The sequence below is a fragment of the Cariama cristata genome, unplaced genomic scaffold, assembly GCF_000690535.1.
Source record: "Cariama cristata isolate BGI_N322 unplaced genomic scaffold, ASM69053v1 scaffold19770, whole genome shotgun sequence".
NCBI classification, from domain to species: domain Eukaryota; kingdom Metazoa; phylum Chordata; class Aves; order Cariamiformes; family Cariamidae; genus Cariama; species Cariama cristata.
This window is the reverse complement of record NW_009595565.1, coordinates 15,797-39,383: the sequence shown is the minus strand read 5'-3', so window position 1 is coordinate 39,383 and position 23,587 is coordinate 15,797. Positions and strand designations below refer to the sequence as shown.

Below are 23,587 nucleotides of genomic sequence, written 5' to 3'. Positions count from 1 at the left end.
TTCCGATGGGGGGGGGGGGGATTCCTGGACTATAGCACGTTTTTGAGCTGGACCTCAGGAAGAGGAAGGGTGGCCATGGGTCGTGCGCCCGGGCTAGTCCGCAGAGCCAGCACAGAGCAGACAGCGAGCCCATGGCCCACAGAGCAGGAGATGTGCAGTGCCCAAAACACCTCTTGCCCAGGACACAGAAAGCAGTGCAGAACTCTCATGCCACCACAACATGCAAGGGCTGACACCCCAAAATATATAATTTCACAAGCCTTGAAATGATCTAGTGAAGCACTGGTACTTGTACTGATGAGACCTTTTCAAGTCAAAACTGTCGGCAGCAGTTCAGGGGTCCTGATTTTGATTTAGGAGATTCCAAGAACAGACAAAAGCGGCCGTGGAAATGCAGGAGTTCTTGCTACTGAACATACCCCAACTACGCTGCAAAGTAAACAGACGCAGCACAGGACCTGCTGAGGCACTAGGATGGGTGAGGCTGTTTCAGCCTCAGCTGTATAAAGTGATCCCTGTATCCCTACTGAAAACTATTAGAGATAATAAATACTATGTTACTGCCAAGCAAGTGTTGCACCTATGCTAGCACACCGATGGAATTGTTCCTGCAATGTGCAAGCTCACTAGGATAAACATAATGGTACAAGGGAGACACAGGGGATAAAAATTAATTATTACTCCATTCACAATCAACTAGTGCTGAAACCAGATTACATTCCTGCACATACAAAGACAAATTGTAAAAATCCTGTTTTCCAAGAAATGGCCTTCCTTCCCATAAATTTGTATTTCAGTTCCTTAAAACAGATGATAAACTATTTGTAGCATGATCTATTTTGTGTACTATGTAGTGCCAACCACAACATCGGTATTAAATAAACTCTCCTGCTACCCTGACTTCCCTTTCTAGGTATGCTCCTTAAAAATATCTCCTTCTACCTATTTATAGTCTTGTTTTAGCTTCAATAACTTTTTTGCTCCATCTAGATTTCTTTTAAATACAAAGAGAATATTAAAGTGAATGATTATTACATTTGAGTTTATCAGAAACAAGGATGACGACAAGATATATTAACTGCAGGTAGGAACTGTCTCCAAAATTCAGAGTGCAATTACAAAACTTATTTAGTATGCTATCATTTTTAAAAAATGGAAGTTGTTAGAAGAAACAATGCTGCTTTGATTCTTAGTAAAATGCTCCTTAGACTGAACCACACACATACACAAAAATGCACTGAGAAAGTAAGGCTGAACGCACATATATTTGACGACAGGATTTCAAGAGTTTTCTATTGCCTTATTCACTCGGGGGAGGTGGGGGGGAGGCAATATCTAAAACATTACAACAGGAAATCCAAAATCTTTTTTTCTCTAACTGGAGAAAGCAGGGATTCAGGTGAAGTTCCTAACTTTACAAGTTCAGTCCGTATTCCAACCTTATCCAAACTTCGGTATTCTATGATGGTGTACGTACAAAGGGATTATAAAGAACACACAGAGAGGAACAAAAATCTGATTTCAAATGGAAAAAGAAATGCCAAACTACATAAGAGTCTTGTAGTTGCATTTCTACCAGTGTTACCACCACATGTACCAGTTATGTCTAAGAGCTTAAACTGGAAAAGCAGACTTCTCTTCCCCTTACTGAAATGAGTAATGCTGGAATAAGTGTTTTTATACTGGTTTTAAGTGTTACTAGTGTTTCTGTCACAGATTCCTTAACTGTGTCAAAATAGCTGAGGTACCATTATTTCTGCTTCTTAAACACATACAAGGCAAAAAAGGTCAATCATAAATATTAATTTTGGCCACAGCTTCCTGAGTTACACTCTAAGAGCACTGTGTGTAACTCCCACCCACACTAATTCCTGTTATACTTCTTCTGAATAGAGCGACATTAAGAATGAAAGCGGTGCTTTGTCTTTTAGAGAGGATGGTGAGGATGCTAAGGTTGCTGGAGGTTGGGAAGGGGGCTTGGAAGGAAAGGGAAACAAAAATTAGGATAAAATAGCAACTAGAAAATTGGAGCTATATAGTACTAAAAATTCTTCATCAACAGTCCAGTATAACTGATGCAGAACCACTGACAGTTATTTTACATTCCACTAGATATGATGCAAAGCACAGTGCACCTCAGAAAGAATAAAATAAAAATAAAAAAATTTAACAGTGTTCTCATGCGCACAACCTGCCTGTACCCACCAAAGAAGGGAGAGCCTTGAGTGGGGAAAGCCAGGAATGATGCTGGGCAGCCCACGCTGCACCACAAACAGTTACAAATGAGAAGCGGTTTCAGAGTAATTACCCTCAGATGTTTGCTGCAGACTAAGCTGCACAGACCAGCCCGAAAACAATCTGGTCTAATTTTGTTCATCCATTAAGCAGATAAATCTACTTAATCTTCCCCAGGTCAATGGACAACAGACTATCTATTACAACTATTTTCCAGCAAAAACTGCTGTCAATGCAATCAGTTTTAGTGTAAAGGTTCCTTACACACATCCATCTAGACAAATATTGGTAGCGTGTTACAATATTCACCTGGGAATCGGGGCGATCGATTCAAAATAAATGCTGTTAAATGTTAGGCGATTTACAAACCAGTGATTAATACAGAATTTTATAGAGGAAGTGTCAAAAAGCTGCACGTGTAGAAATTGTTTAAACTACCTAAAGTTATAGTTTTTCTAATTTACAAGCAATTTCAAGAATTTAAATCACAGAGAACTAGGCTAACAAGTTGTGAAAGGACATGAGGGATAACAGTAAACAAATCTAAATCTATGAAATCTTCTATTTCTTTCTTGATTTATGTATATACAAACAAAAAAAACCCCACAGCCATCTGAACTCAAGCAAATTATGTTATATTTAATTCTGGACTATGCTCACCCTACAGCAAGTATTCTACTTGCAGGAAGGCAGTAAACTTTGTACTTTGAGTGTCTGGGGTTCCAGGATTTAACTGCACCACCATCAATACACTATCTTTAAAATATAAACTTTTTTTTTTTTTTAATGAATGATAGAAATAAAATAAGTAAAGTTAATTCAGGCTCTTGCTGAAGCAACGAAGTAATGCGCTATACCAAAAATATAACTTATCCTGTCTACTCTTACTACATCTGCAAATATAAATATAAAAAAACCCACTTCTATATTTGTGAAAGTAAAAGAAAGTACTTGTAAAAGTGAAAGAAAAAAATTAAAGGATATTTAATAGAAAATAAGCTTTCAATTCCCATCTTTCTGAATACAACATTCTCAATATATTCTCTCTTCTTTTGATATAGAATGGATTGCATGCACAGATTCTGGTTTATTCAGCTTTATGTTCTTCTACCACTCCTCACAGCTACGGTGAAGCAATTTAAAAAAAAAAATTAAACCACAACTTTCTCCTGTGAAGAGACACTCCATAGCGTCATCCAAAGAGACCGAGCACCCTCTGCAAAGGCATATGCATTCTCCTGCTCCCCCAACTCACGCGTGGTGCCGGAAAGCATCCTGCTGCAACTCCAGCCCGAGAAAGCCAAATCGATGCTCCTGGCTTGATACAACACAGAAACCTCCTGTAAACTGGTGCATGAGTAAGTGTGTTCAAGGCAAAGCAAGGGCTGCAAAGAAGGAAAACTGAGGCAGAAAGAAGCTGATGCAGTAGTGATCTGGAGATGAGCCATTCTCCCAGAAATGGGTTTCTGTTCTGAGAGGCTCTGTTTATACATGAGAAGTCTCTGTCAAAAGCAATCATCAGTGCAAGAAAATATCAGGCTGCTAAAGGTAAGTGGGGGAACAATAAGGTCAACTGAAGGAAATAAAAAATGAAAATAAAACACAAGAATAAAAATATGACGCACAACGATGATGAGAAAGAGAAGCATTTTGTTCATTTAACCACACTGCGCATCACCAGGAAGGAGATGTATGCCCAAGGTCCATGCTCCCGCTTGCTCCTTGGAACAGAAATGAGGAAAAATGTGTCTAAACTGAGAAAACATGGGACCTTCACAACTCCTACTAAAAATGGAAAAGGGCGGCCAACACTCCCTGGGTAAGGGAAGAGAGAAGAGACATGTAAGGAAGCCACAGCTATTTTTAGGATTGCAGTGCTTACAAAATTACATCTCTTTAACAAAAATTTTTTCAAAGGCACAGGGGGATTTAAAATATGTTTCCAAGATACTCAGGTATCACTAACATTTAATTGTAACCTTTTCTAACCACATGCCTCAGTTTTTAACGTTACCATGGTTTGAATGTACACTTACGAAGCAAGGAATCTTTTCCTATTAACCTTCCTCTGACTTCTTCCTGACAGGCAAAAATACAAACTTTCCTTACTGTAAAGAATGATTAGAAGTAACTTGTCTGAGAAAAGCTGAAACCTAATTAATAAAATTGCTCACTCAGAAGACAGTCACGACCTTTCCATCAAGAAAAGTAAACCAGAAAATTCCCCGCAAGCAAAAGCAACTCAAGGTACGTGATTAACAAAGGGCTGCTCTGTGCATGGTCTGGATGTACTTATCCCAGAACTATAGCCATCAGTCTATACTGCACGATGTCATCAAACCTTTTGATGAAGCCATTTGTAGCTTTAGACTCCCCAGCATCTTGCAGTATTAAGTTTCACAATGTCATTAGGAGTTGTATGAAAAGGATGTTCCCCCTTTTCTTTTAATTTGCTTTGAAGTTACTGCCTAATTGTTTCAGCACTTTTCTTTTCACATGACAAAAATAGTGAAATATTTCTGTGCAATTAATAGTTCCCTCCCTCAGCTACCTTCTCCCAAGGTGAAGAATTGTAGCATACATTTAAGTTACTTCAAAATTACTTCAAATTACCTCAAAACAACATTTAGTTTGTTCCATCATTTCCACATGTACCTCAAAGTTTCAAAAGCAGAAAAAAAGTAACAAACACTTGATTTCATCAAGAATTGACAAAGCTGAAATTCCATCAGTACTGACAATTTTGGTACAACTGAAAATGAGTGATCATAACAAGCAAATAGTTAATTATTGAAATTCTCAGGAACTGATTTTCTAATAATACAGGATGTGTCTTAGCCTTAAACACAGATGCTGCCCTGAAAAACCTTCTTGCTCCGTCTTAAAAGAAAGTCTGTTGGCAATAATCCCCAAACTTAACCATGCAGAGTAAAAGGAAAATTTAAATTTCTAATACAGTATTTGGATTGTAACGCATAACCATGCACCTGTGGTGCAGACACTCACAACTAATAAAAGCATTTTGAATTGCTAAATCCTAATACGCAAGGTCTCAAAAATTACAGAAAAGAAAGATCTGTCAGGTGAAATCAAACCTCTATCACCATTTTATCAAATACCTTCTCCTGATTTAACCTGTCGGCTCTGAGAACTGCACAAGCGAGGTTAGGACCATTACAGCAGTTAACAGTCTGAAAATTCTCAGTGATATTAACACTGTGTGCTTAAAAGCCTAAAAGAACAAAGCTGTGGCAAATACAGACCGTGCAATGTGAACCCTGATCTTCTGAGTGGTATTTTGGTCACAACACAGGTTCCCTGTCGATCAACTTCTCTTTCGTGAGCACCAGGTCGATTGTCTGCTCCAAATCTTATCAAAATATTCAACACTGCACACACTGAGTAGATCTTCACATTTTAAGACCAGCCAGATGAGACCATAAAACACACAACCTTACTATACACTGAATGCCCACGGTGGGAGAAAGTGGGCATTGCAAATAATAAAGCATTTGTTTCGGCAGTTCTTGACTGTGTGTTGGAATTAATCTCATATTTGTGGCAAACAGTTTCTTTGTCCCTAATAAACTTTACTTATTTAAAAAATACTCCAGCTGAATACTCCAGCTGTAAGATAAGGTATTGCACAAATTCTGATGAAAGTTATTTTTTCTCAACTCCCTCCATCCTTCTCCATTTCCTTTATGGTTAATGAGTACAATGTAATTGATTTCAAATTATTTAGACAAAAGCAAGACCTATGCATTTGATCGCAAGCTGAACTTACACTTTGTAGACTGGAAATTCTGAAAAATTATTTTGCCTAAAACCGTTATTACAAGCTCATCATAGCTTTCTTTGGTATGTTATTAAAGGTGCATTGAAAAAATCACTTGAGAAAAACTACTGCCCAACCACTCTGTCCTAACTACGTAACTATTGCTGCATCCAGCTGTTCTTGTTAGATGTAAATGGTGTTTAACTTATACAATCTTAACATCACCCTGTCGTGCAGCGTGCTTCACCTCCACCAAGCGAGTCCATCTGCTCCCAGGAGTATATATTAGGGGTACACATTAATCCTCACTTACACATGCTTCCTGTGGAACTCCAGAATCTTTCCTTCAATTCTTTCCTGGTTTGGCAAATACTGGTTTGTTTTAAGGTGTTCTCGATCCTCTGATTCATCGAAATCTCCTATTTCAGCTATTACAGAAAACAAAACAATGTTAGAATAAGAAGCAGCAATGGAAAAGGAACAATGACAGCAAATACTTGGTAAGGAATTACAGAGACCTCAAGAGCCACAATGTATTTTCCTTTAAGTGCTTCAAATTTGTGCGCTATGCTTTTTATCCAGCTTCATTTTACAAAAAACCTCACATTTATTGCAAGCAGACCTCCTGGGGATTATAGCAGTACTTGAACATCGTTTGGAAAATTTAGACTTCTTTACAGTCAAAGATGTGAGGCTTGTAGAAGACCCATGAGGTGGTCTAAATGTTTCTTCCTTACAGATACCTCACACCAAACCAGGATATTTCAATGTAATTTTTCTAAATATATGTAAAATAGTTATGGAGAAGCCTACTTGGGAAGAGGGTAAATTAAATTTTAGGAATTGTCCAAAAATAAATACATAGCAAAAAAGAGAAAGCAGTGTTATCTGACTATAAATCCCTACAGCGCCAACCTCTTGAGTTTTGGTGTCCCCTTCACATATCCATGCCTTTCAGAAATAACGCTGTGGATTTAGGAAGAGATTTACAGAAGAAAAAAGCATGAATGAAGAACAGTTTCCATCTGATAAGACACTAAACTACCCAAAGTCTTTGGCTTGGAAAAGAAAAGCATGAGGCAGGCAGAACATATGGCAGACATATATAAAAATTACAAATTGAAATAAATTTAAGTTATTTACTTTTTTTGATAATAAACTATGAACTTAGAGTATTAAATTAAAATGCCAAAGTTTTAAAAAGGCAAAAGGATATATGCTATCCTACAAACCTCCCAAAAACTGAGCTGTGAAGCTCATTTTCATGGAAGAATGCCAAAAATATAAGCAAATTTAAAAAGCAGACAAATACATGGAAGCAAAGTTCTTCAAGCGCAATTAAAACAAAGAGATGCAGAGCCAGTCTTTGACTTAGGCAGGCCATATGCAAAGATCACCGGATGGATGCAGCAAAGGAAGTATCACCATATGCTTCCTCCGTTTTTGAGGGCTTCCCCATAGCAGCTGCTATCAACTACTGTCAGAGAAAAAGGAGAGTGGACTAAACGGACTACTAATCTCATCCGAGGCAGCTGTTCTTGAAAAGAACACAGCAATATCCTGTTTAAAATCCAGTCAGTGCACGAAACAACAAGACAAAAAACCCTGAAAAGCACTTCTGTAAAATAACTTCTCTTACAAATAATCATATTATTTCTCACGTCTAATTTTCTAGCAGGGTAGGAGCAAGCCAAACAAGGCCAGATGCTGAGACTTGCTCACCAGCTCCACACTGCACTGCTGGAAAATCACGAGCAAATTCTAATTGTGTCTCTCACTGATGGCACACACACAAGAGAGATTTCCTCTCCCAATAAAATCACCGTAACTAGTATCATTATAATTGTATTTTTATATTACAGTGCAGAATTACGTAACTAATAACTATTCAGCAGTACACATGTGAAGAGGCATCATTTAACAGCTTTTGTTTCAAGCCAGCAAGGAGGCACAAAAACCCACTTCTGCAGTTCCAATTACAGATTTGTGAACGCTCTATTGTTTGGCTGTTGCTCGAGCTGATGTGGTGTCTGAACCCATTCAAGTTTTTCAACCTGCTCATCTTAAAGGTCACATTTTTAGGTCTTTAGGCTCTTACAGACTAAGTGAGCAGCAACATGGAGAGCTTCCAAATCAATTGCTTCCTATTTCCATTTGCACTCCCAGCAAGGAGGAAGGCTGCTGACAACCCTACTGTTGAACTTGGCCTGACACGTTTCCAGTTTTATTTCACCCCAGTCTCTATACATTTATTTCCAAATTGAGAAACAAAGTCAAGGAAGCACGGAGGCAGATGGGAGCAGCTGTCTGGAAGACGAGGAGTGACCTGGTCTGCAGAGCCAGGGAAAACAAGACAATATACAAAGGGTTTGGTTTCATACGGTCCCCACGAAGCCAAAGTTATACTGTACATAAGCACCAGCTGCTCCTCACCACAACTAGCCCCAACGATAAGCCCAGTGTTCAAAGTCAATGGTTTACTGCATGTAGAGAAGGAAATACAGCGAGACAGAAAATGTTTTTAGTTACCGAAAGCTTCTGTATGCTATTTAACTCAGGTTAGCAACGGCAACACCAGTCGACGCCACCACAGTTGAGATACTCACATTGTAGAAGGTGAGAGACCAGAAGAGCGGCCGTATTGTCACTGCAGGTCAGTCGTCCCTCTGCCAAGTCTCTCTTGATTTGCAACGCAAACAGGTACCTGAGGGAGAGTCACAAGTAAAGGAGTTACAAGTGCCACCTGGACACATGAAAGAAGGATAAAATGACTGAGCAGGGTTTTATAAAACCAGCATCTCTGAATTCTTCCCCTCTCCAAAATCAAGATAACACAGAAACCTTGCCACCAAGGACAGTCAAATCAAATCAAATAACCCGTGACTGACCCAGTGCAATTTATCAGCTTAAATGAACACACTGGAACAGGGAATCGGGGGGAAAACCATCCTTTTAACAAGTTTGATTTGCGAAGTAACGTTTTCCAACCTAAACGATTCTACGATTCTAAGTAACAGCAGCTGTAATTTATAGCTGGAAAGAAACTTAATGAACACTTTAAGTGATTTTATCTATTAGAAAAAATATGGAAGAACACTGATTCTAGTATCTTGTTAGGAAAAATAATAAGTATTTCTGCCAGCACTCAATTAATTTACTCAGTGGTTGTATTTTCCAGGACTGTAATGTTAACAGCCTACAAAGACAGGAAGAAATTAAATTTCCTTTTCTTATACTGCTATACTCATTTAACTAAAGTATTTTCCAATCAGTTGTTAAAGAGGAATAGATTTCTGTTTCACAGGTTTGTATAAGTAATAAGCTGCCTGCAAAACATACAAGGATAGAAGAAAAATGTGGCAACCTTGAAAGTATGCTGATAAGGACCGATTTGGTAGCCTAAACCAATTTTAATCTATTTTTATGAATGTAATGCTGGCAAGTCTTTTGTGCTTTCCTTTTTACTTGAAAGAAGGTGCAATAAGGACTCCAGCAAATGGGCAAGAGCTCATTGTTATTAACCTCTGAACTGACAGACTGATCAATATTCTTTACTGAATTACACCCTGAAAGAGAACAGTTAATTTTTTTTAGAAGAAGAATTAATTTTAAAACATTATGTATCAGAATCTTGAGGCAAAAAGATAATAAAAGGTATACATTTTTAATGTGGCAGGGTTTTTTTATTTTAAAGTACTGTAAGTATGTATTAAAGACTTCTATAAAGTATGCTCTGTTGTCTGCATCTCCGACTCAGCTATGTTGGTTTCTTCAATAAACTCACAATAAAGTGTACATATCATTAACAGCATTAGGAAATACCAGATGCTCTAAGCACAGACCAGAATGCCACAATAAATACTCCATAAATAGGCAAAAATACAGTTCCTGCTCCAAAAAGCTGTATTCCTAATGAAATTCCTACAAGAAACAGCAATTAACATAAGAAAATTGGGATCAAAGGAAATATTTAGATAGTATTTATCATTACAAGAGACAATCACATCACATCACAGCAGTTATCATGCTGGTTTGCTCTGAAGGGTAATAAGGAACCTCTCCAGATCTCTAAAAGGAATCCCAATTAACAGTAGTAGAACTGGGAAAAGCATTAAGTGAGCTCTATAAAAACTAAAATTCTGGGTAATGTCTTTGTTAGAGGCACAGACTTCAAACCACGTTCCCAGGTGCTAGCAAGGGGATAGGTCTGCTTAATTTACCAAAGATCAATTAGCAATCAGCAAAAGCAACCCATGATGAGCACTGGTGAAAAATATAAACAGTAAAGTGTGTTTGCTAGCTGTAGAATACTTAATGTGTGGACTTTGGAAGTTTAAATCATAGTCCATATTTTAATAAGTTATTTGATTATTTTATATAGGTACTGTTTATAAATTCTAGTATTTCCTCTATACCCTGTCTCTTTCAACACTGTGATGTTTGGCAAGCACTGTTTTCTGTTTTGAAAAATATTTTTTCCAATAATATTCATCTGCCAACATCTGTCTGCTAAAACTATGACACTAACTAAAAGCGTTCTTTCACTCATCTTCAATGTAAGTTTTGTTTGGAAACAGATGCAATGTCCTCCTACTCTTACGTTCCTATTATTTCAGTAGGTAATGCGACTCAAATTCTTCAAAAAATACTTTACCTAGTGTATTCCTCTTGCAACTGACCCGGGTCTGGAGGGAAAAACTTTACAGCTAGACGAAGCATTGTAGTCTTTGGTCCTATAAGAAAAGTTAGTCATTTCACAAAAAAAAAAAAATCTCGTCCTTGATAAGCACACACATATTACATTTTCCAACTTGCAGAGGAATACAACGCACATGAAGTCTAGGCAGCTTTCAGCTTGCCAGCTAACTATAGCGGGCCTATGGGGTATAAATTATCCACATCGACAGAGATGCAGCAGATAGTTCCTCTGAAAACTATCTATACTACTTCCAAGGCAAGTCTGCAGTCTGAATGCTGTAAAAATAGTTTTATGCAACACGAAAGCTATAATACCCCAAAGCAACTACTTGACTGCATATTAAAGCATTGCAGATGACCCTGTGAGAGGTTCCCAGAAGGGGAAGAGGGTGGAAACGCATCCCTCCCAACACCACCAGCCACCATCGGAGTTGTTGATGAAGTGAATCCACGAGGCCAGCTGGACCCAGCTGGCTCACCGCAGAGATAAAAGTGCGTTCGCAGCCTGCTCGCAGCATGACCATTAATACCCATTTCTTCCCATTTTTAACACTGTTCTTGTCAATCTTGACAACAGGGAGAAAACTAATTTAATGTTTAAATCTAAACAGAATCCTAGAGTAACTATTTGGAGTAGTCCATAATGCTCCGTGTAACATTTTACAACAAGAAAACTCAACCGCGACTGGACCGCCGCTTGAACAGCTTCAGTTCCACGGCTCAGCCTTCTGAACTGGTGACAATCCCATTTCACCAGTATTTTTAAGGAATATTACAGGGTACCACAACTGCTTACTGTGCCACAACTGGCTGTTTTTCCTGTCTTAGAGCAGAAAAGGCTGAGTATTTCGCAGGCAGTCAGAGCACTAGCCAACCTTTGCTTACAGAAGCCTGCTGAGCATCCATCTGACATTTGCAGGCATCCCCCAGACAAGAGGATCACCACTCATCCACCGGAGTTCCACGCTCCACCAACAGCATCTCCGCTCAGCTGTGACAAACCCAGACCTGACCCCAGCCTGCACCTTCCCACAAGGAGCCAGGACAGCCCGCCTTGAGTATGCAGAGCCGGAGAAAGGTAGCACAAACCAAGGAAACACAGATCCCCTCTAAAAGGCATCGGGAAAACCTGGAAAAGGAAAAACTGCAACCCCCCTTCTTGCCAGACATTTCTCCTCCGGGCGCTATGGGCAGGATATCCACGTATTTCATGACCTGACTGAATCTCAAAGCCAGTCCTGCTCAAGTATGACCTCCAGATGTACCTTCCAGCCCCATCCACCCCAGGACTCTGTGTGCTGCTGCCATTTCAAAGCAAGGTTACCCAAATTTAAAAGGAAAAAAAAAATAAAATATCAAATTTGTTTGAGCAGGTTGGTAAGCACGAGCCAGCCTGCTTTAATTTCTTTGAAGCACCAAGATCTCTTAAAGCTTGACAAAGTCCAGTTTAACCCCACCAATCCCAAAATACACTGATTTCTTCTGTCTGGAATACCCAATTCCCATACACCAAACGTTCCTCCACTCACTCACTCTCTCGTTTGCTAACAGGGGAATAAGAAACTTTGCTTTCTGCCAAGTAGCTGGGACAACTAACTCTCAGACTATCACAGCTGTCAGAAAAGCAGCATCCAGCCTCTGGTCCTAGAATTACCAAAGCTTTGCTAAACACTAAAATTTGCATCCTAATTACAGTGTAGTATCTAGAAATTAAAGGAGGCTGGAAATAACATCCTGTAACAACACACAAAGCTCACATTAGGCAGAGACTAAAACCATACTAAGGATTTTATAGTTCTTGAGGAAAACAAATAGTTTTAATGATTCCAGTAAAAAGACCAAAACTTCACATCAAATTTCTGAAAATACTCCGAGCCTTTGGAAGCCCTTCATGAGGTTAAGAACAGACCTGCATGTTACTCATGCCAATCAACTGGAAAGCATTGCTGCAGGAGCAATTTTGGCAGTGTTTTAAGCATCACTTACATTGAACAACAATAAATATTAAAAATTAAAACCATAATACTGCATATTTGCTTCTGTAGCACAACTCCTCCTCTTTTTGGTTTGGGGTTTTTTGTGGATTTTTGTTTGTTTTTTAATCTCCCTTTTCCTCTGTGAATAAGTCCCATTCAAATTAGGAAAAGAAACACTGGGCCAGTCTTAACCAAGACGCAGAATTTATTGTAAGAAGCCAAATCTGAGCAAACGCAAGAACAACAACAAAAAAGAAGTCAGGAAAAATTACCCATGCAGGTATGATGAACACAACACTCTATAAAACCAGCAACACTTCAGAGAAGGTACCCAAATGCCAACCTGATATCGTGTGCCTGTTAGGAAGTTGAAAATTTGGATCTAAACTCCTTGCCTTCTGGAGTGGTTCAGTAGTAAAACTGACTGCATTCGTTTGAAATTAATCAAAAATAAAATCCTTATCATACAAAGTTCTGTAGATCTCAAGATAGGTCATTAGCCAAGACTAATTTGAAGTAATTGTTAATAACCTAGATCTTCTGTTTTTAGAGAGTACATCAAAGACTCAGAACTGCATGCCTACAACTACCCAGCAATCACAATCAACATAAACTAACAGGTTTGAGCTGTGTCACCTTAAAGCCCGTGATAACATCTGACATTCCCCTACTGCTGGACTAAAAGTTACAAGGTTAGCTCCAAAATCATTAAAATCTAAAAAAAACCAAACCAACCAAAAAAACTTAATCCCCAAAAAACCAACCTCAATTTAAAGTGAGAATATAGGAAAAGATCATCCATCCATGCCAAGTTCAGGCATTTCTTAACAGCATGAGCAAACAAACATGAGCAACACGAGATGCGCCTGTGCAATTATATGTCAGTTACTGGATTCAGTGAAAGAACAGCTTAAATTACTATACATGCAATTAATGTTTTAATTGGAAACATTTTCAAGGCTTTCTACAGTCATATCTCATTTCAATTTTAAAGACAGAAGAATGCCAGGAAGGGATTCAACTAGTATAAAGATAGAAGAAAAACAAAAAAAAAAAAAAAAAGGAGCTCTCACCCAAGCTATCAAAACTTTACAAACTTAAAATTGATTTCAGAGCTTGAACATGTGCCAGACAACTGACTAGTGTCTCCTACAGATTAAGATTTTTAAAAATTTTAGAAGAAATCTTTCAGTGTCACTGGCAACATGACATGGGTGGTAGACCACCAAGCAGCAGAGCAGCCATAAATTTTAGCACGTCCTCATGATTATAGACCATTTTAGAACAATATACGTACCACCAGAGAACATGCAGCCATCAGCCTACAGTCTAAAGGCAAGTTTCCCCAATTTGTATGGTATAGAAGCAGATACAGAAGGAGTAACCAACCGGCATTGTAGATCTCTGGTCCACCAGATCTTTTGACTAAGACATAATTCCTTCCAGCCAGGAGCATTGGAAAACCAAACCAAGCCTAACTGAGTGGAGGATTAAAAAGACGGCAATCCCACAATTTTTTGTGTAGGGGGAAATAGAGAGTGAAAGTATTATATTCCCTCCTAAGGAAGCCTTCTTTTATAGCTGATTTGGCTCTTCTGTTTAAAAAATAATGTCGATAAAAGTTAAAAAGATGACCTTAAAGTTAAAAAATCTAGCTAGAACTGGTGATTTCTTATTTTCTAGCAATCGGTTTTAGGCAGAAGAGTAATTTAAAACTACCTCTCAGTACTGATTTTCAACATTTTTCAATTAAATTTTTGAAAGGAGTAGGAATCCACCACACCCTCCTGATCCTGTTCTTCCACAAAGCCTTTTACAATCACAAACAGAAAACAAGCAAACAGCTTAACCCCGTTCTAAAGGAGAAAAAAAAACTTGATCTAATCTTTCAACATCAGAAGAACTATCATATTGTATTCTTCAATTATTTTGAGCCTTTAGAGTGAATCTCTCATTACTTTTTAGAGTAGCATCAAGCAAAGTTGCATCGCTATTGCAATATCCTCCTGGCCAAAGAGCAGAAACAAATTTCACAATGGAAGCAAAGAGGACTCTGAAGCTGCAGCCACCCACCAGGTGGGAGATCCTGACCTCTGCTCTCTGTCGTGAAGATGCTCCTGAGCACACTGAGAGAGTTTCTGAGAACGACATGGGAATACCCTACCCGCTGACGCTCCCTGCGTGTCAGCAAGCTCTGAGCACAGCTTTTTGCAGCCCTTCTGAAAGGTTTATCAGTTCTCAGCCTGGATCTCACGACTGCAGATGCTACCTCCTCCCATGTAACGGGTCCAAGAATATTCCTTCTTCTTTCCACCATAAGACAACATAACTTACAAAAGCTCACAAACAGCAAATGTCATGTTCCACTTAAATGTAACATGAGTTGACCCAAGCTACCTAGGTATCTATCACAGAGAAAGAATCATATCTTCAGTAAGTTTCCATTCCACCCACCACATACTACATATTAAAAACATCAGGTTTGCATGCCTGAACAGGAACCACTATCACCCCTACCCAAGTACAATTTTCAGGGAAGTTTAACCAGTAAATCAAGTAGTAATTGTGAAAGCAACCCACATAAAGTAGATGCAAATTAAGGAAAACTTCCTTTTTTAAAACTACTTACTCCGTACTTGTTTAATAACAGGTTTCATAGGTTCCAGCCAAATCTGAAATTAAAGAAAAAAAAATTACAAACTGACATTCATATTTGAATACAATATGAAAACATCAACAGTAAATTCAAATAAAGCAGTAATTTATGAGTACGCATTTCTTTCTCGCTGTAGTAATGCATCAATTCCTTTGCTTTAAAAAAAACCTGTGTACTTATCTATTTGAATTGACATTTATCACACATCAATAGAAAAACCAGTGATCCGTGCTTAAAGCTCATCTGGACAGAAGAGCCAAGTCAGCAAAAGCACAGCACTGCTGCCAACATGACAGAAATCATGCCAACATACACAACCGTAAACAGCAGCCAGGCTGTAGAATTACAGAAGGTCTGGAGAACATGACAAAGTCCAACTTTTTTTCTCTTCCATGCTTTGTCCGTCTCTCTTACCTACCTACTTAAGGATTTTCACTGAATATTTTCCACAATTTTTTCTCTTTTGACAAGCCAATTTTTAAAGAAAGACTATTGTTGTTCTAGTAAAATAAGCATCCATAAAACTAATGTAAAGTATTCCAGACGCTCAGCTTTCCCCCACCCCACGCTTCCAAACAAAAAATTGCAACAAGACAATTATGTTTGGTCCTTACTAGTTACTTCTCTGTCTGAAAGAGAGATGAGGATTTTAATAACCTTATTAGATGCAGAAACACTTGGGACGCTTTGCAGAAGAAATCAAAACTAAACAAGCTTTACTGTATTTCCTTGGCTCAAGAGTAGCGTGTATTAGTGCTACTAGCATTCTCTATGGCCTCAGTCATATTTTCTGCATGAGTCCTAAAACTAGAAAAAGTAATAGAAAAAAAAAATAATGGACACAGTTTTGGGAACGCTTTCTAGTTTAGAAGTCACATTGTCCTCTTTGCTAGGTACAGGATAAGCAACTAGGAGGCTTAGAGTGTCAGCATTTATCTAGACAAATGATTTAAAAAGCTTGCAGGTCTACATGTCTGCCGAGGCTTATATTTATTAGAAAGAGATTCATGATGACTCTTCAGGGAAATTAACTGAAGACTGAATTAACTGAAGATAAACATGAATGCTACCAAAATTACACATTGTAATACCATTTTGTAAGCGCTCCACAGACTACACTTTGAGTTGATGTTTCCCGTTTCAGAGGAAAGGAGGATTTTATTTATGTCCCTGAAAGTGGGAATATCAGCAACTATTTAACTGCTTTATACATTTTTCTGAGATTTAACAAGAAGTAGAATCTGATTCCTCCCCTCTGTTTTATTAGTTGTCATTGTTCTGGTGACCGAAGCAGATTACAAGAGTCTAAGAGATAATCCTACAGGAGACTCCAGCAAACTTTGAAGCTTTTGACACTCGAGCAACTGCATTCACCCAACTTTTTATTATACTAAATTCGTCAGGGAACTGTACATACCCAATATGACTGGATGTTCTGGAACTCAATCCCAAAGTAGTCCGATTCAATCAAATTCAGATGCTTGTAAACTTCTGTCAATAATGTCTGCCCATAATATTTTGACTAAGGAAGTAAAAAGAAAAAAAAATACAGTGAGATTAATATGAATAAGTTTACAGCAAATTTAAAAAAAAATTATGGCATCTTTAGAAACTGTAGAAAAAGATCTCAAAGATTTTTCACATTAGTCTTATCACTGTAACACGCAAACATCCAATACGTAGGCACGGCTCTATACAAACAACTTTCACAGAACCAGAAGACGACAAGCTGGAAGGGGCCACTGGAGATCAGCTACATCCAACCTCCTGCTCAGAGCAGGCTCAGCTATGAGACCAGACTAAAGCAGCTGCAAACTATCTACAGCTCCTTCAATAAACCAGCGCCATTTGTCTGTGTAGCTGGATAGTGTGGCTCTCCCCCAGTTGCAGTGGACTGAAGCAGGGGCCAAAACCCCCCTCGCTCGTACCGACGCCAGGGACCACACGGCCACGCACAACTTTCACACCAGCAAGACTCGAAAACGTACGCAGGTGCTCCAAGTGAGCCCAAGTCAGCCGAGGAAGGCTGGCACAGGGCAGTTTGTACCTAGCCAGAATTTATCCCTGACCTCAGAAGGCCCAGTCGGCCCCACAGGAAAGCAAGAGCTGGACAAGCTGGATTTCAGGCCGACCGCTGACCACGCCGACTGCGCGGTGGCCGCTCAGCGCAGCACACGCCAGGTCGTTGCTGACAGAATCAGAACTTTGTCTGCTACAAAGGAACATCTTTGAAAAACCCTAACTTTTTTCTTACAAAAGCGTTCAAGAAAACCCAAAGTGATAACATTTATTCTGGTAATTAAGAAATAAACAGGAAGGCTCCAGTTCCCTACCAAAGAAACCAGTGGGAACCCAAACACCCTCCTCTCACACTGTGCTTTCTGTGTAGCCATTTGCGATTAATCCTGCCCTCAGGAAACCCGCTCACTAGCCCTTTTCACAGTCAAGTTAGGGGCAAAGCCACAAAACAAACATCGGCAGAAAGCAGCTACAGGAACACGGGAGAAATCGGGGAAACTTTCACAGCACACCCAAAACAGCTATGCGTGGGTCTGCTTACTAAAACACACGAGCCTGCTCTCAGCATCTATTACTGCATGACGGTAGCAGCCATCACAAGAAAACCAGCATGTATGAATCTGCACATCTGTCCACCCAGATCACACAGAAAAAGAATCCGAAGGGCTTTTGCGTCCCTCGGTGCCTGGTTCAGCAACACCCAAAAGCGAGCAGGACGCAGAGGGAGGTAGCATGGCCACTGACATCCACGTTCTAACCTTGGACCACAGAAGTAATCCTGCAACCGCAGCGGCAGGGTCTGGCATCGCTCTGATCGGCCGGGTTAGCCGGCAGAACACACCTCTGTGGCCTTGTTTATTTGGAAAAGTCAGAGTGCCGGAAGACTCTAAGACTTTCCCATCAAAGCAGGCATGCAGTTCTGTAACTGATTCTTTAAAGTCAGAAGAGTGTATCTTTTAAAAGTATTAGGCATTATAATAAATTAGTAATAGAATTAGAAGAATTTAATAAAATGCACATGAGGGTATCTAGCAGAAAGAATGGGCCACTTTAGGTTAAAATAAAGAGGGTTTAAAAAGTAAAAAAGATGGTGAAAGTTGGGGAAATTGTTTCACATTACTGAGATGCATAAAAATTCAAGAGTAACTGCTTCTTACAGGAAAAAGAGATTAACTGTCGATGTTTTCAGAACTGCATAATTTAGCTAAATACCTCTGTACCACTTTAAAAAAAAAAAAAAAAAAAAAAACACCACTTCAGCGAGAAAAAGTATGACAGCTTTGCAGTACTTTAAATCTGAAATAGGTTGGGTAATTGGACTGACACGAATGGAGCTGACTGAAGCCAATGCTATAACCAAGCAGGGAAGCACAGAAACAGAAGGACTTCTCCTCATTCACACTTTCAGAAGTCACAGTTATCTATAAGGGCAACCACGGGTACAAAGCACAGGTCAGGCAAATTCACCTGGCGCAAACACCATTCATTCAAAAGTTTCTTGGTATCACGCTGGATCAGGCCACTGATGCTGAAACCCCCAAATAAAACTGCAAGTCAGGAGAAATGATGCAGTTCTGCACTTCAGTGGATACAGAGATGCCTGGTTGGGAGATGACACAGTATGGTGACAAGGAGCGCTCTCTTCTTTTTCTGGACAAGTTTTATGATTTCTAAAATGGCATTTTCTTTGTGAGAACACAGTCGAATGTTTTTAGCCAAAATCTGTGCTTGCAGAAGACTCTGTGGGTATAGGTTTTGGTTTTTAAATGACGACAATGAAATAAGGAATGATACGGGTAATGGTAAGCCACATCGTCAGTAAATAACATTCTTGCTCTTCTGTCTACAAGCACATTTCTCACGCATGTTACAGACCGCTTGCCACAGGACCCACATGCTCCTGGAGAAATGCATTTTGTCAATTAAATTTATAACTTTCAAATGAAATACATTTCTTGCTTTGCACTTGTGAATAAATCTTAAAATAGTAACAGAAGAAAATTTCCTTAAATATAGTAGGACTTCTTTTTTTTTTTTTAACATACACATGCATTTATTATTATTGTAGGACGGTTTCTCACAGGCACCACAGATTTGAGAAAGGAATACTTTTTAGCCAGCGATATTTGTGAGGATGCAGCAATACCATGACCGACCTCATATACTTCCATCTGGAGAAGACGGGACATGCCAGCCTGCGTTTTCACGGATAGATCTACTAACCATAATCTAATAATCCGTTGACCAGGAGATGTCCTGTGACCCCAAGTCTCTGATTTCTCATTTGTGAAATAAGCAGTAATTATGGTTCCAACCACCTTCTGTTAGAATTGATAAACTCAGATTAAACTTGTGCAAGATGTCTGGTAACAGTTAGACAAGTTTTACAGTCAAACGTGTGCTGTGTTGATTAAGGAAACTGTGTCCTGCCCACAGCTAGCTATATAGAGGTGTTAAAATTATCATGATCTGATCGTAATACACAGGTTTCTCCCATGCACCGCATTTAAACTGAGTTACGTCTCTGTGGCTCTATCAAGCTCTGTGCCCGAAGACAGTCCAGCCGCCTTCATTTCTCCCCAAAAGGGAGTCTGTACGGCCTACGTACCCCTGGCATCTCTCTCCTTCCACTGTTGAGCCCGCGCTCCCTTCAAGAGAAACTGGAGATGAACAAATTAAGATGGCTGGAGCTAGGAGCATTTTGCAACTGATTAAATTATAAGGGTGCCATCCAAATGTGAAAAGTGTAAAATTATTTAGGCTGGGCATTCAACTATAATTTTGGGTGTCATTTACAATAACAAGTTAAGAAAAACCTCATTCTAAGCTGAGTATCATTTCATAGTACTTCCTTCAAAGTATGAAGCAACAATAACAATGCCACATTTTAAAAGAACAGTATTAATTTCATTTTATAATAAAAATGGGTTACAAAAGCTTGAGACAGAATGCAAACTTTTATTATTATTATACCACAAATGCTGTGGAAAAACTCTTCTTAGAGCTATTTAGTTCCTCAAATTGTTTGTTACATTTATAACCATCCTTTCCGAAAAGCTTAACATTTTGAAGTTGACAAAAATGAAAGTTATATAGTGGGTAGCTCCATGTCATTGTTTAATCTGCATAAAAGCAGCACAAAGCAAAATCTTTTAAGTAATTACTTAATGACTGTAATTTTGACATCAGGGAAAGAAGCTGCACGAACGCGTTTCAGAAAGGTCCTGTTTTCAATACAAATTCACAACACGGCATACTTTCCATTCCAAACTTCTCAATTACCCTTTATAATCTGCCAAGACGACGACTACTGATATTACTGAATTACTGAATTATTCCACATAAAAGAAAAAAAAAAACAGGGTAAAAAAAAAAATTAAATAGGCAGCTAACGAAAGCTTTCCCTAGTGACCCAGCTCTAACTGTACCACAGATTATTTTAACAAGTCATCATTAGGAGACTGTTCAGTAGATTTTTTTTCAAAAAATCGGTTTGTGTATTCAGATCAAGCTTGAAAAAAATCCCTCAGAGCTGTGCAAGCAAGGGTATCCTGAAAGGCAACAATACTATGGAGAGAATGGGCAAAATCCCTGCATGGCAATCCCCTGCCCGCACACAGGAGGAGTAACGCCTTCAGACCAGGCTCAGTGCTAAGCCAGCGTCAGACAGGAATAGAAATTAATAGGAACAAACACTTTAAGCTGAAGTTTCTTGACTGAAGGAGGTTTCTGTATTTTTTTTTACTCTGTCAGAAAAGTAAACATATTCATTGTCAGCAATTTTTAGGACAGAGGAGTAAAGTAAACATATTCAGTTTTAGTGATTTTTAGGACAGAGGAGTAAAATACAAATAATTAAAAAAAGTCAGAACGACAGTTATTTTTGGTTTATCATCTCAACTGTTATTTCCTATTTTCTCAAATATCACACTACCTACACGGCGGGTCCTCCCTCTGCGTAATGTTTTAGCTTAGGAAGACAGAAAAACAGACTAGGAACACATAGCCTGTGATTTTCAGTAGACCATAGTTCAGTATTAGCAAAACCGATTCTTCCTCTGTAATTCCCAAACATGCCTTGCAGAACATCTTCACTTTCTGCTTCCACATATTTTAAACTTAAAAACCCCAAACACCCAGTATTTTCATAATGACTAGTATTCTTCTATTCCAAAATGGACAAACTGCCCTTGCTCAAACTTTCCAAAAATGAAATCTACTCTTGGCAGCAGTTAAGCTGGACGTGGGGAGGAATAAAAAAAGTAAAAAAGAAAAAAATCAGTCCAAAAAGCCAAGAGTTTGGAAAAAACGAAGAGTTATAAAGCCAAGGTATAGAATGGAAACTCTTGTGCAGCCAGAGCCAGAGGAGCAACTGGCTCCCAACTTTAGCAAACACGAGCTGACCTCGAATTTTGCGTTACAGAAATGTACAACTGTTGGGAGAGCAAATCCTCCAGTAAACCGTGTATGTGCATGACAGGAAGAAGTTTATATTTGACATCATCACGGACAAGTGGCCAAGAGAGAGCCCCCCGCGAGTGGCCAAAGAGAAGTGCAGGCATGAAAAGTAAATGGATCTGATTTAAACAAAGACTCCTTCACTATTCATAGATTTATTTTTTTTTCTTCTTCTTTTGGTGCACTTTAGTGGTCTTCCTAATGAAAAGGTGATTTCTCATCTTTTGGCAAATTAAAAAAAAAAAAAAAAAAAGACAATCGGTAACTAAACATAGTAGTTACACTAGACTTGTTATTTCCTTTCTTAACCAGAAATACACCAACATTTCAGGGAGTTTATAGCTCTGCTTATCTACAGCCCTGTTGTAATCTGTTAGATCTCTGTCCAAATATGGCATGACATGTAAAAAATGCCTTCAAAAGTCCTTATTAACAACTATCATTAATGCCACATATAAACAAAAACTGCACTCATGAATACAAGGTGTAGGTTTAAACCACATTTATTAGAAAAAAGGAAATAATATAAGATGGCAAGGAATACCATTCATTAACTTTTTGTTCTCATGCCTAAAACAAGAAGACCTTACAGCTCCATATCTAGTTTTTAATCGGCAGACTGGAAAAGTAAGAAATAACTGTCTCCTTTTTCAGTACTTTATTACTTTCTTCAATTTTGATTGGAACAAGTAACTCAAATGAAAACGGTCCCTGCCTCCCCACAAAAATGGGTACCTGGTAACAACAGACATATCAAACTCTGGTTTCATGTGCTCAGCCAAATACCGCTTAAATACTATTTCATTTTGATTATCTGAACATTTAACAATAACTTTCAGCTCCAATTATTTCAATTTTTCTTTTAATACTCGGTGAAAAAAATGCCTTTTAAATACAAGTATTTGTTTTATTCACTATTATATACGGACAGGTCCCACCAGCAGGTTATTTTACTCAGACAAGGCCAAAAAGAGTTTGCAGTGCGTTTAACGCTTACAGAGCATCAGACGCATAGCCTGTGATGTCAGGGACTGGACTCTCTCGGGCAAGGCTCTCCCCGCTGCTTCGCAGCCCTGTAGCCCCTACCTGCCACTTGCTGAAGACGACAATCCTGACTTCTTCTAGAATTGCGTCAAGAGCTACAGGAGCCAACCTAGCACACACATAAGGTTTCTGAAACTTCTTCCAATTTTCTATCCTAGTCACTGGTACGAACTTTTTTTTTTTTAAAAAAAAGCGCTTTTTTCCATGTGAAGGAGCATGGTCCAGCTGCCATCATCATCCCATTTTCAGCCATAGCACTTCTACACAGTGCTGGTAGGATCCCGGCCCCTCACTGGCTCACCGCAAGGAAGCCAAACCCATGGCCAGACCTCGTTCCCCACGCCTGCAGCTTGCACCATCACCGTGCCGGCAGGGCAGCCCCCGGACACCAGAAACCACCACCACCGGAGCAACACGAACATCCACGTCTGTCCCAAGCCACGGCCTCGCGGCATTTCTTATTTCACAGTCATGGACTGAACTCTGGGAATGCACTGCCACCCTGAAAATGATTTCTTAACTTCTTCACAAATTCAGATAGCAAACATTTTCACCTTGAAAATGTACTACTTTTTTTAAATATTGAGTGTCATAGTATTGCTACATGGCATTAAAATCCAATTTACTCAAAATATGGAAGCTGCAAAAACAAATACAAATTCCTGAGCTATTTCAAGTTACACTGTTACACTGCATATTGGGCATAATTTTTTTTTTTTTTTG

The 23,587-nt window shown here is 39.0% G+C and overlaps 1 protein-coding gene across 1 annotated transcript in view; it reads right to left on the bottom strand.

Moving 5' to 3' along the window:
- The window catches only part of FARP2 (FERM, RhoGEF and pleckstrin domain protein 2), a 76,182-nt gene that overhangs the window by 40,837 nt on the left and 11,758 nt on the right, over positions 1-23,587 (bottom strand). Inside the window, exons 2-6 of the mRNA XM_009702705.1 lie at positions 16,761-16,865; positions 15,317-15,359; positions 10,668-10,746; positions 8,620-8,717; positions 6,329-6,441 (exon numbers count right to left, since the gene is read on the bottom strand). Of these exons, the coding sequence (XP_009701007.1) occupies positions 6,329-6,441; positions 8,620-8,717; positions 10,668-10,746; positions 15,317-15,359; positions 16,761-16,865 (438 nt within the window). The remainder of the gene's footprint in view (positions 1-6,328; positions 6,442-8,619; positions 8,718-10,667; positions 10,747-15,316; positions 15,360-16,760; positions 16,866-23,587) is intronic.